The sequence below is a fragment of the Camelus ferus genome, chromosome X (assembly GCF_009834535.1).
Source record: "Camelus ferus isolate YT-003-E chromosome X, BCGSAC_Cfer_1.0, whole genome shotgun sequence".
Lineage (NCBI taxonomy): Eukaryota > Metazoa > Chordata > Mammalia > Artiodactyla > Camelidae > Camelus > Camelus ferus.
In genome coordinates this window covers 98,812,832-98,824,617 of record NC_045732.1, presented here as the reverse complement: position 1 = coordinate 98,824,617, position 11,786 = coordinate 98,812,832, and the positions used below count along the sequence as shown (strand labels likewise).

Genomic DNA, 11,786 nt, shown 5'->3' with positions numbered 1-11,786 from the left:
AGTCACCCTCCCAGTGTTTCCGGAATTCTGAGTGTGGGGAGGTTCCGTCTTCTGTCTGCAGCACCCGGATCTCCTAGGAGCCCTTCGAGTGTCGTTCCCCGAGTCCCTCCCAGTGCGGGCGGCCGGGGAAAGGCGGGGGTTGGGCTGGAAACGCAGGTAGCATCTAGTGCCTCCCCATGGACAGGGGAGGTAATTAGCGGACTTCCCCCTGCCAGGGAACACCTGTGACACCAGGCAGCTGCGTGGAGGGCGGCCCGAACCTCCCCCACACAGTCAGCCGTGTTCCGGAATTCTGAGTGTGGGGAGGTTCCGTCTTCTGTCTGCAGCACCCGGGATCTCCTAGGAGCCCTTCGAGTGTCTTCCCCGAGTCCCTCCCAGTGCGGGCTGCCGGGGAAAGGCGGGGGTTGGGCTGGAAAAGCAGGTAGCATCTAGTGCCTCCCCATGGACAGGGGAGGTAATTAGCGGACTTCCCCCTGCCAGGGAACACCTGTGACACCAGGCAGCTGCGTGGAGGGCGGCCCCGAACCTCCCCCACACAGTCAGCCGTGTTCCGGAATTCTGAGTGTGGGGAGGTTCCGTCTTCTGTCTGCAGCACCCGGGATCTCCTAGGAGCCCTTCGAGTGTCTTCCCCGAGTCCCTCCCAGTGCGGGCTGCCGGGGAAAGGCGGGGGTTGGGCTGGAAACGCAGGTAGCATCTAGTGCCTCCCCATGGACAGGGGAGGTAATTAGCGGACTTCCCCCTGCCAGGGAACACCTGTGACACCAGGCAGCTGCGTGGAGGGCGGCCCGAACCTCCCCCACACAGTCAGCCGTGTTCCGGAATTCTGAGTGTGGGGAGGTTCCGTCTTCTGTCTGCAGCACCCGGGATCTCCTAGGAGCCCTTCGAGTGTCTTCCCCGAGTCCCTCCCAGTGCGGGCTGCCGGGGAAAGGCGGGGGTTGGGCTGGAAACGCAGGTAGCATCTAGTGCCTCCCCATGGACAGGGGAGGTAATTAGCGGACTTCCCCTGCGAGGGAACACCTGTGACACCAGGCAGCTGCGTGGAGGGCGGCCCGAACCTCCCCCACACAGTCAGCCGTGTTCCGGAATTCTGAGTGTGGGGAGGTTCCGTCTTCTGTCTGCAGCACCCGGGATCTCCTAGGAGCCCTTCGAGTGTCTTCCCCGAGTCCCTCCCAGTGCGGGCTGCCGGGGAAAGGCGGGGGTTGGGCTGGAAACGCAGGTAGCATCTAGTGCCTCCCCATGGACAGGGGAGGTAATTAGCGGACTTCCCCCTGCCAGGGAACACCTGTGACACCAGGCAGCTGCGTGGAGGGCGGCCCCGAACCTCCCCCACACAGTCAGCCGTGTTCCGGAATTCTGAGTGTGGGGAGGTTCCGTCTTCTGTCTGCAGCACCCGGGATCTCCTAGGAGCCCTTCGAGTGTCTTCCCCGAGTCCCTCCCAGTGCGGGCTGCCGGGGAAAGGCGGGGGTTGGGCTGGAAACGCAGGTAGCATCTAGTGCCTCCCCATGGACAGGGGAGGTAATTAGCGGACTTCCCCCTGCCAGGGAACACCTGTGACACCAGGCAGCTGCGTGGAGGGCGGCCCCGAACCTCCCCCACACAGTCAGCCGTGTTCCGGAATTCTGAGTGTGGGGAGGTTCCGTCTTCTGTCTGCAGCACCCGGGATCTCCTAGGAGCCCTTCGAGTGTCTTCCCCGAGTCCCTCCCAGTGCGGGCTGCCGGGGAAAGGCGGGGGTTGGGCTGGAAACGCAGGTAGCATCTAGTGCCTCCCCATGGACAGGGGAGGTAATTAGCGGACTTCCCCCTGCCAGGGAACACCTGTGACACCAGGCAGCTGCGTGGAGGGCGGCCCCGAACCTCCCCCACACAGTCAGCCGTGTTCCGGAATTCTGAGTGTGGGGAGGTTCCGTCTTCTGTCTGCAGCACCCGGGATCTCCTAGGAGCCCTTCGAGTGTCTTCCCCGAGTCCCTCCCAGTGCGGGCTGCCGGGGAAAGGCGGGGGTTGGGCTGGAAACGCAGGTAGCATCTAGTGCCTCCCCATGGACAGGGGAGGTAATTAGCGGACTTCCCCTGCCAGGGAACACCTGTGACACCAGGCAGCTGCGTGGAGGGCGGCCCCGAACCTCCCCCACACAGTCAGCCGTGTTCCGGAATTCTGAGTGTGGGGAGGTTCCGTCTTCTGTCTGCAGCACCCGGGATCTCCTAGGAGCCCTTCGAGTGTCTTCCCCGAGTCCCTCCCAGTGCGGGCTGCCGGGGAAAGGCGGGGGTTGGGCTGGAAAAGCAGGTAGCATCTAGTGCCTCCCCATGGACAGGGGAGGTAATTAGCGGACTTCCCCCTGCCAGGGAACACCTGTGACACCAGGCAGCTGCGTGGAGGGCGGCCCCGAACCTCCCCCACACAGTCAGCCGTGTTCCGGAATTCTGAGTGTGGGGAGGTTCCGTCTTCTGTCTGCAGCACCCGGGATCTCCTAGGAGCCCTTCGAGTGTCTTCCCCGAGTCCCTCCCAGTGCGGGCTGCCGGGGAAAGGCGGGGGTTGGGCTGGAAACGCAGGTAGCATCTAGTGCCTCCCCATGGACAGGGGAGGTAATTAGCGGACTTCCCCCTGCCAGGGAACACCTGTGACACCAGGCAGCTGCGTGGAGGGCGGCCCCGAACCTCCCCCACACAGTCAGCCGTGTTCCGGAATTCTGAGTGTGGGGAGGTTCCGTCTTCTGTCTGCAGCACCCGGGATCTCCTAGGAGCCCTTCGAGTGTCTTCCCCGAGTCCCTCCCAGTGCGGGCTGCCGGGGAAAGGCGGGGGTTGGGCTGGAAACGCAGGTAGCATCTAGTGCCTCCCCATGGACAGGGGAGGTAATTAGCGGACTTCCCCTGCCAGGGAACACCTGTGACACCAGGCAGCTGCGTGGAGGGCGGCCCCGAACCTCCCCCACACAGTCAGCCGTGTTCCGGAATTCTGAGTGTGGGGAGGTTCCGTCTTCTGTCTGCAGCACCCGGGATCTCCTAGGAGCCCTTCGAGTGTCTTCCCCGAGTCCCTCCCAGTGCGGGCTGCCGGGGAAAGGCGGGGGTTGGGCTGGAAACGCAGGTAGCATCTAGTGCCTCCCCATGGACAGGGGAGGTAATTAGCGGACTTCCCCCTGCCAGGGAACACCTGTGACACCAGGCAGCTGCGTGGAGGGCGGCCCCGAACCTCCCCCACACAGTCACCCGTGTTCCGGAATTCTGAGTGTGGGGAGGTTCCGTCTTCTGTCTGCAGCACCCGGGATCTCCTAGGAGCCCTTCGAGTGTCTTCCCCGAGTCCCTCCCAGTGCGGGCTGCCGGGGAAAGGCGGGGGTTGGGCTGGAAACGCAGGTAGCATCTAGTGCCTCCCCATGGACAGGGGAGGTAATTAGCGGACTTCCCCCTGCCAGGGAACACCTGTGACACCAGGCAGCTGCGTGGAGGGCGGCCCCGAACCTCCCCCACACAGTCAGCCGTGTTCCGGAATTCTGAGTGTGGGGAGGTTCCGTCTTCTGTCTGCAGCACCCGGGATCTCCTAGGAGCCCTTCGAGTGTCTTCCCCGAGTCCCTCCCAGTGCGGGCTGCCGGGGAAAGGCGGGGGTTGGGCTGGAAACGCAGGTAGCATCTAGTGCCTCCCCATGGACAGGGGAGGTAATTAGCGGACTTCCCCCTGCCAGGGAACACCTGTGACACCAGGCAGCTGCGTGGAGGGCGGCCCGAACCTCCCCCACACAGTCAGCCGTGTTCCGGAATTCTGAGTGTGGGGAGGTTCCGTCTTCTGTCTGCAGCACCCGGGATCTCCTAGGAGCCCTTCGAGTGTCTTCCCCGAGTCCCTCCCAGTGCGGGCTGCCGGGGAAAGGCGGGGGTTGGGCTGGAAACGCAGGTAGCATCTAGTGCCTCCCCATGGACAGGGGAGGTAATTAGCGGACTTCCCCCTGCCAGGGAACACCTGTGACACCAGGCAGCTGCGTGGAGGGCGGCCCCGAACCTCCCCCACACAGTCAGCCGTGTTCCGGAATTCTGAGTGTGGGGAGGTTCCGTCTTCTGTCTGCAGCACCCGGGATCTCCTAGGAGCCCTTCGAGTGTCTTCCCCGAGTCCCTCCCAGTGCGGGCTGCCGGGGAAAGGCGGGGGTTGGGCTGGAAACGCAGGTAGCATCTAGTGCCTCCCCATGGACAGGGGAGGTAATTAGCGGACTTCCCCCTGCCAGGGAACACCTGTGACACCAGGCAGCTGCGTGGAGGGCGGCCCCGAACCTCCCCCACACAGTCAGCCGTGTTCCGGAATTCTGAGTGTGGGGAGGTTCCGTCTTCTGTCTGCAGCACCCGGGATCTCCTAGGAGCCCTTCGAGTGTCTTCCCCGAGTCCCTCCCAGTGCGGGCTGCCGGGGAAAGGCGGGGGTTGGGCTGGAAAAGCAGGTAGCATCTAGTGCCTCCCCATGGACAGGGGAGGTAATTAGCGGACTTCCCCCTGCCAGGGAACACCTGTGACACCAGGCAGCTGCGTGGAGGGCGGCCCCGAACCTCCCCCACACAGTCAGCCGTGTTCCGGAATTCTGAGTGTGGGGAGGTTCCGTCTTCTGTCTGCAGCACCCGGGATCTCCTAGGAGCCCTTCGAGTGTCTTCCCCGAGTCCCTCCCAGTGCGGGCTGCCGGGGAAAGGCGGGGGTTGGGCTGGAAACGCAGGTAGCATCTAGTGCCTCCCCATGGACAGGGGAGGTAATTAGCGGACTTCCCCCTGCCAGGGAACACCTGTGACACCAGGCAGCTGCGTGGAGGGCGGCCCCGAACCTCCCCCACACAGTCAGCCGTGTTCCGGAATTCTGAGTGTGGGGAGGTTCCGTCTTCTGTCTGCAGCACCCGGGATCTCCTAGGAGCCCTTCGAGTGTCTTCCCCGAGTCCCTCCCAGTGCGGGCTGCCGGGGAAAGGCGGGGGTTGGGCTGGAAAAGCAGGTAGCATCTAGTGCCTCCCCATGGACAGGGGAGGTAATTAGCGGACTTCCCCCTGCCAGGGAACACCTGTGACACCAGGCAGCTGCGTGGAGGGCGGCCCCGAACCTCCCCCACACAGTCAGCCGTGTTCCGGAATTCTGAGTGTGGGGAGGTTCCGTCTTCTGTCTGCAGCACCCGGGATCTCCTAGGAGCCCTTCGAGTGTCTTCCCCGAGTCCCTCCCAGTGCGGGCTGCCGGGGAAAGGCGGGGGTTGGGCTGGAAACGCAGGTAGCATCTAGTGCCTCCCCATGGACAGGGGAGGTAATTAGCGGACTTCCCCCTGCCAGGGAACACCTGTGACACCAGGCAGCTGCGTGGAGGGCGGCCCCGAACCTCCCCCACACAGTCAGCCCGTGTTCCGGAATTCTGAGTGTGGGGAGGTTCCGTCTTCTGTCTGCAGCACCCGGGATCTCCTAGGAGCCCTTCGAGTGTCTTCCCCGAGTCCCTCCCAGTGCGGGCTGCCGGGGAAAGGCGGGGGTTGGGCTGGAAACGCAGGTAGCATCTAGTGCCTCCCCATGGACAGGGGAGGTAATTAGCGGACTTCCCCCTGCGAGGGAACACCTGTGACACCAGGCAGCTGCGTGGAGGGCGGCCCGAACCTCCCCCACACAGTCAGCCGTGTTCCGGAATTCTGAGTGTGGGGAGGTTCCGTCTTCTGTCTGCAGCACCCGGGATCTCCTAGGAGCCCTTCGAGTGTCTTCCCCGAGTCCCTCCCAGTGCGGGCTGCCGGGGAAAGGCGGGGGTTGGGCTGGAAAAGCAGGTAGCATCTAGTGCCTCCCCATGGACAGGGGAGGTAATTAGCGGACTTCCCCCTGCCAGGGAACACCTGTGACACCAGGCAGCTGCGTGGAGGGCGGCCCCGAACCTCCCCCACACAGTCAGCCGTGTTCCGGAATTCTGAGTGTGGGGAGGTTCCGTCTTCTGTCTGCAGCACCCGGGATCTCCTAGGAGCCCTTCGAGTGTCTTCCCCGAGTCCCTCCCAGTGCGGGCTGCCGGGGAAAGGCGGGGGTTGGGCTGGAAAAGCAGGTAGCATCTAGTGCCTCCCCATGGACAGGGGAGGTAATTAGCGGACTTCCCCCTGCCGAGGGAACACCTGTGACACCAGGCAGCTGCGTGGAGGGCGGCCCCGAACCTCCCCCACACAGTCAGCCGTGTTCCGGAATTCTGAGTGTGGGGAGGTTCCGTCTTCTGTCTGCAGCACCCGGGATCTCCTAGGAGCCCTTCGAGTGTCTTCCCCGAGTCCCTCCCAGTGCGGGCTGCCGGGGAAAGGCGGGGGTTGGGCTGGAAACGCAGGTAGCATCTAGTGCCTCCCCATGGACAGGGGAGGTAATTAGCGGACTTCCCCCTGCGAGGGAACACCTGTGACACCAGGCAGCTGCGTGGAGGGCGGCCCGAACCTCCCCCACACAGTCAGCCGTGTTCCGGAATTCTGAGTGTGGGGAGGTTCCGTCTTCTGTCTGCAGCACCCGGGATCTCCTAGGAGCCCTTCGAGTGTCTTCCCCGAGTCCCTCCCAGTGCGGGCTGCCGGGGAAAGGCGGGGGTTGGGCTGGAAACGCAGGTAGCATCTAGTGCCTCCCCATGGACAGGGGAGGTAATTAGCGGACTTCCCCCTGCCAGGGAACACCTGTGACACCAGGCAGCTGCGTGGAGGGCGGCCCCGAACCTCCCCCACACAGTCAGCCGTGTTCCGGAATTCTGAGTGTGGGGAGGTTCCGTCTTCTGTCTGCAGCACCCGGGATCTCCTAGGAGCCCTTCGAGTGTCTTCCCCGAGTCCCTCCCAGTGCGGGCTGCCGGGGAAAGGCGGGGGTTGGGCTGGAAACGCAGGTAGCATCTAGTGCCTCCCCATGGACAGGGGAGGTAATTAGCGGACTTCCCCCTGCGAGGGAACACCTGTGACACCAGGCAGCTGCGTGGAGGGCGGCCCCGAACCTCCCCCACACAGTCAGCCGTGTTCCGGAATTCTGAGTGTGGGGAGGTTCCGTCTTCTGTCTGCAGCACCCGGGATCTCCTAGGAGCCCTTCGAGTGTCTTCCCCGAGTCCCTCCCAGTGCGGGCTGCCGGGGAAAGGCGGGGGTTGGGCTGGAAAAGCAGGTAGCATCTAGTGCCTCCCCATGGACAGGGGAGGTAATTAGCGGACTTCCCCCTGCCAGGGAACACCTGTGACACCAGGCAGCTGCGTGGAGGGCGGCCCCGAACCTCCCCCACACAGTCAGCCGTGTTCCGGAATTCTGAGTGTGGGGAGGTTCCGTCTTCTGTCTGCAGCACCCGGGATCTCCTAGGAGCCCTTCGAGTGTCTTCCCCGAGTCCCTCCCAGTGCGGGCTGCCGGGGAAAGGCGGGGGTTGGGCTGGAAACGCAGGTAGCATCTAGTGCCTCCCCATGGACAGGGGAGGTAATTAGCGGACTTCCCCCTGCGAGGGAACACCTGTGACACCAGGCAGCTGCGTGGAGGGCGGCCCCGAACCTCCCCCACACAGTCAGCCGTGTTCCGGAATTCTGAGTGTGGGGAGGTTCCGTCTTCTGTCTGCAGCACCCGGGATCTCCTAGGAGCCCTTCGAGTGTCTTCCCCGAGTCCCTCCCAGTGCGGGCTGCCGGGGAAAGGCGGGGGTTGGGCTGGAAACGCAGGTAGCATCTAGTGCCTCCCCATGGACAGGGGAGGTAATTAGCGGACTTCCCCCTGCCAGGGAACACCTGTGACACCAGGCAGCTGCGTGGAGGGCGGCCCCGAACCTCCCCCACACAGTCAGCCGTGTTCCGGAATTCTGAGTGTGGGGAGGTTCCGTCTTCTGTCTGCAGCACCCGGGATCTCCTAGGAGCCCTTCGAGTGTCTTCCCCGAGTCCCTCCCAGTGCGGGCTGCCGGGGAAAGGCGGGGGTTGGGCTGGAAACGCAGGTAGCATCTAGTGCCTCCCCATGGACAGGGGAGGTAATTAGCGGACTTCCCCTTGCGAGGGAACACCTGTGACACCAGGCAGCTGCGTGGAGGGCGGCCCCGAACCTCCCCCACACAGTCAGCCGTGTTCCGGAATTCTGAGTGTGGGGAGGTTCCGTCTTCTGTCTGCAGCACCCGGGATCTCCTAGGAGCCCTTCGAGTGTCTTCCCCGAGTCCCTCCCAGTGCGGGCTGCCGGGGAAAGGCGGGGGTTGGGCTGGAAAAGCAGGTAGCATCTAGTGCCTCCCCATGGACAGGGGAGGTAATTAGCGGACTTCCCCCTGCCAGGGAACACCTGTGACACCAGGCAGCTGCGTGGAGGGCGGCCCCGAACCTCCCCCACACAGTCAGCCCGTGTTCCGGAATTCTGAGTGTGGGGAGGTTCCGTCTTCTGTCTGCAGCACCCGGGATCTCCTAGGAGCCCTTCGAGTGTCTTCCCCGAGTCCCTCCCAGTGCGGGCTGCCGGGGAAAGGCGGGGGTTGGGCTGGAAACGCAGGTAGCATCTAGTGCCTCCCCATGGACAGGGGAGGTAATTAGCGGACTACCCCCTGCCAGGGAACACCTGTGACACCAGGCAGCTGCGTGGAGGGCGGCCCCGAACCTCCCCCACACAGTCAGCCGTGTTCCGGAATTCTGAGTGTGGGGAGGTTCCGTCTTCTGTCTGCAGCACCCGGGTTCTCCTAGGAGCCCTTCGAGTGTCTTCCCCGAGTCCCTCCCAGTGCGGGCTGCCGGGGAAAGGCGGGGGTTTGGCTGGAAACGCAGGTAGCATCTAGTGCCTCCCCATGGACCAGGGAGGTAATTAGCGGACTTCCCCTTGCGAGGGAACACCTGTGACACAAGGCAGCTGCGTGGAGGGCGGCCCCGAACCTCCCCCACACAGTCAGCCGTGTTCCGGAATTCTGAGTGTGGGGAGGTTCCGTCTTCTGTCTGCAGCACCCGGGTTCTCCTAGGAGCCCTTCGAGTGTCTTCCCCGAGTCCCTCCCAGTGCGGGCTGCCGGGGAAAGGCGGGGGTTGGGCTGGAAAAGCAGGTAGCATCTAGTGCCTCCCCATGGACAGGGGAGGTAATTAGCGGACTTCCCCCTGCCAGGGAACACCTGTGACACCAGGCAGCTGCGTGGAGGGCGGCTCTGAACCTCCCCCACACAGTCACCCGTGTTCCGGAATTCTGAGTGTGGGGGGGTTCCGTCTTCTGTCTGCAGCACCCGGGATCTCCTAGGAGCCCTTCGAGTGTCTTCCCCGAGTCCCTCCCAGTGCGGGCTGCCGGGGAAAGGCGGGGGTTGGGCTGGAAAAGCAGGTAGCATCTAGTGCCTCCCCATGGACAGGGGAGGTAATTAGCGGACTTCCCCCTGCCAGGGAACACCTGTGACACCAGGCAGCTGCGTGGAGGGCGGCCCCGAACCTCCCCCACACAGTCAGCCGTGTTCCGGAATTCTGAGTGTGGGGAGGTTCCGTCTTCTGTCTGCAGCACCCGGGATCTCCTAGGAGCCCTTCGAGTGTCTTCCCCGAGTCCCTCCCAGTGCGGGCTGCCGGGGAAAGGCGGGGGTTTGGCTGGAAACGCAGGTAGCATCTAGTGCCTCCCCATGGACAGGGGAGGTAATTAGCGGACTTCCCCTTGCGAGGGAACACCTGTGACACCAGGCAGCTGCGTGGAGGGCGGCCCCGAACCTCCCCCACACAGTCACCCGTGTTCCGGAATTCTGAGTGTGGGGAGGTTCCGTCTTCTGTCTGCAGCACCCGGGATCTCCTAGGAGCCCTTCGAGTGTCTTCCCCGAGTCCCTCCCAGTGCGGGCTGCCGGGGAAAGGCGGGGGTTGGGCTGGAAAAGCAGGTAGCATCTAGTGCCTCCCCATGGACAGGGGAGGTAATTAGCGGACTTCCCCCTGCCAGGGAACACCTGTGACACCAGGCAGCTGCGTGGAGGGCGGCCCCGAACCTCCCCCACACAGTCAGCCGTGTTCCGGAATTCTGAGTGTGGGGAGGTTCCGTCTTCTGTCTGCAGCACCCGGGATCTCCTAGGAGCCCTTCGAGTGTCTTCCCCGAGTCCCTCCCAGTGCGGGCTGCCGGGGAAAGGCGGGGGTTGGGCTGGAAACGCAGGTAGCATCTAGTGCCTCCCCATGGACAGGGGAGGTAATTAGCGGACTTCCCCCTGCGAGGGAACACCTGTGACACCAGGCAGCTGCGTGGAGGGCGGCCCCGAACCTCCCCCACACAGTCAGCCGTGTTCCGGAATTCTGAGTGTGGGGAGGTTCCGTCTTCTGTCTGCAGCACCCGGGATCTCCTAGGAGCCCTTCGAGTGTCTTCCCCGAGTCCCTCCCAGTGCGGGCTGCCGGGGAAAGGCGGGGGTTGGGCTGGAAACGCAGGTAGCATCTAGTGCCTCCCCATGGACAGGGGAGGTAATTAGCGGACTTCCCCTGCCGAGGGAACACCTGTGACACCAGGCAGCTGCGTGGAGGGCGGCCCCGAACCTCCCCCACACAGTCAGCCGTGTTCCGGAATTCTGAGTGTGGGGAGGTTCCGTCTTCTGTCTGCAGCACCCGGGTTCTCCTAGGAGCCCTTCGAGTGTCTTCCCCGAGTCCCTCCCAGTGCGGGCTGCCGGGGAAAGGCGGGGGTTTGGCTGGAAACGCAGGTAGCATCTAGTGCCTCCCCATGGAGAGGGGAGGTAATTAGCGGACTTCCCCTGCGAGGGAACACCTGTGACACCAGGCAGCTGCGTGGAGGGCGGCCCCGAACCTCCCCCACACAGTCACCCGTGTTCCGGAATTCTGAGTGTGGGGGGGTTCCTTCTTCTGTCTGCAGCACACGGGATCTCCTAGGAGCCCTTCGAGTGTCTTCCCCGAGTCCCTCCCAGTGCGGGCTGCCGGGGAAAGGCGGGGGTTGGGCTGGAAAAGCAGGTAGCATCTAGTGCCTCCCCCTGGACAGGGGAGGTAATTAGCGGACTTCCCCCTGCCAGGGAACACCTGTGACACCAGGCAGCTGCGTGGAGGGCGGCCCCGAACCTCCCCCACACAGTCAGCCGTGTTCCGGAATTCTGAGTGTGGGGAGGTTCCGTCTTCTGTCTGCAGCACCCGGGATCTCCTAGGAGCCCTTCGAGTGTCTTCCCCGAGTCCCTCCCAGTGCGGGCTGCCGGGGAAAGGCGGGGGTTGGGCTGGAAACGCAGGTAGCATCTAGTGCCTCCCCATGGACAGGGGAGGTAATTAGCGGACTTCCCCCTGCCAGGGAACACCTGTGACACCAGGCAGCTGCGTGGAGGGCGGCCCCGAACCTCCCCCACACAGTCAGCCGTGTTCCGGAATTCTGAGTGTGGGGAGGTTCCGTCTTCTGTCTGCAGCACCCGGGATCTCCTAGGAGCCCTTCGAGTGTCTTCCCCGAGTCCCTCCCAGTGCGGGCTGCCGGGGAAAGGCGGGGGTTGGCTGGGAAACGCAGGTTGCATATAGTGCCTCCCCATGTGCCCAGGGGAGGTCATTAGCGGGATTCCCCCTTGCAGGGAACAACCTGTGACAACAGGCAGCTGCGTTGGAGGGGCGGGCCCCAGCAAACCTCCCCAAAACAGTCAGCGTGTTTCCGCGAATTCTGAGTGTGGGGGCCGTTCCGTCTTCTCTCGCAGCACCCGGCATCTCCTAGGAGCCCATTCGAGTGTTTCCGGCTCCCTCCCAGTGCGGGCTGCCTGGGCAAGGCGGGGTTTGGCCGGAAACGCATGGTTAGCATCTAAGTGCCTCCCCATGGAACAGGGGAGGTATTAGCGGACTTTCCCCCTGGCAGGGACAACCTGTGACACCAGGAAGCTAGTTGGAGGGCTGCACTAAAACATCAACCACACAGCCACCAGGGTTCGGAATTCTGAGTGTGGGGAGGTTCAGTGTTTTCTTTATTTCGAGCACCCAGGTTCTC

General features: G+C 63.9%; 1 protein-coding gene across 1 annotated transcript in view; it reads left to right on the top strand.

The window, feature by feature from the left end:
• LOC102507140 (probable ubiquitin carboxyl-terminal hydrolase FAF-X) overlaps window positions 1–11,607 on the top strand; it is an 82,612-nt gene extending 71,005 nt beyond the window's left edge. The window contains exon 25 of the mRNA XM_032474731.1: window positions 11,503–11,607. Coding sequence (XP_032330622.1) covers window positions 11,503–11,607 — 105 coding nt within the window. The remainder of the gene's footprint in view (window positions 1–11,502) is intronic.
• The last annotated feature ends 179 nt before the right edge of the window (window positions 11,608–11,786 follow it).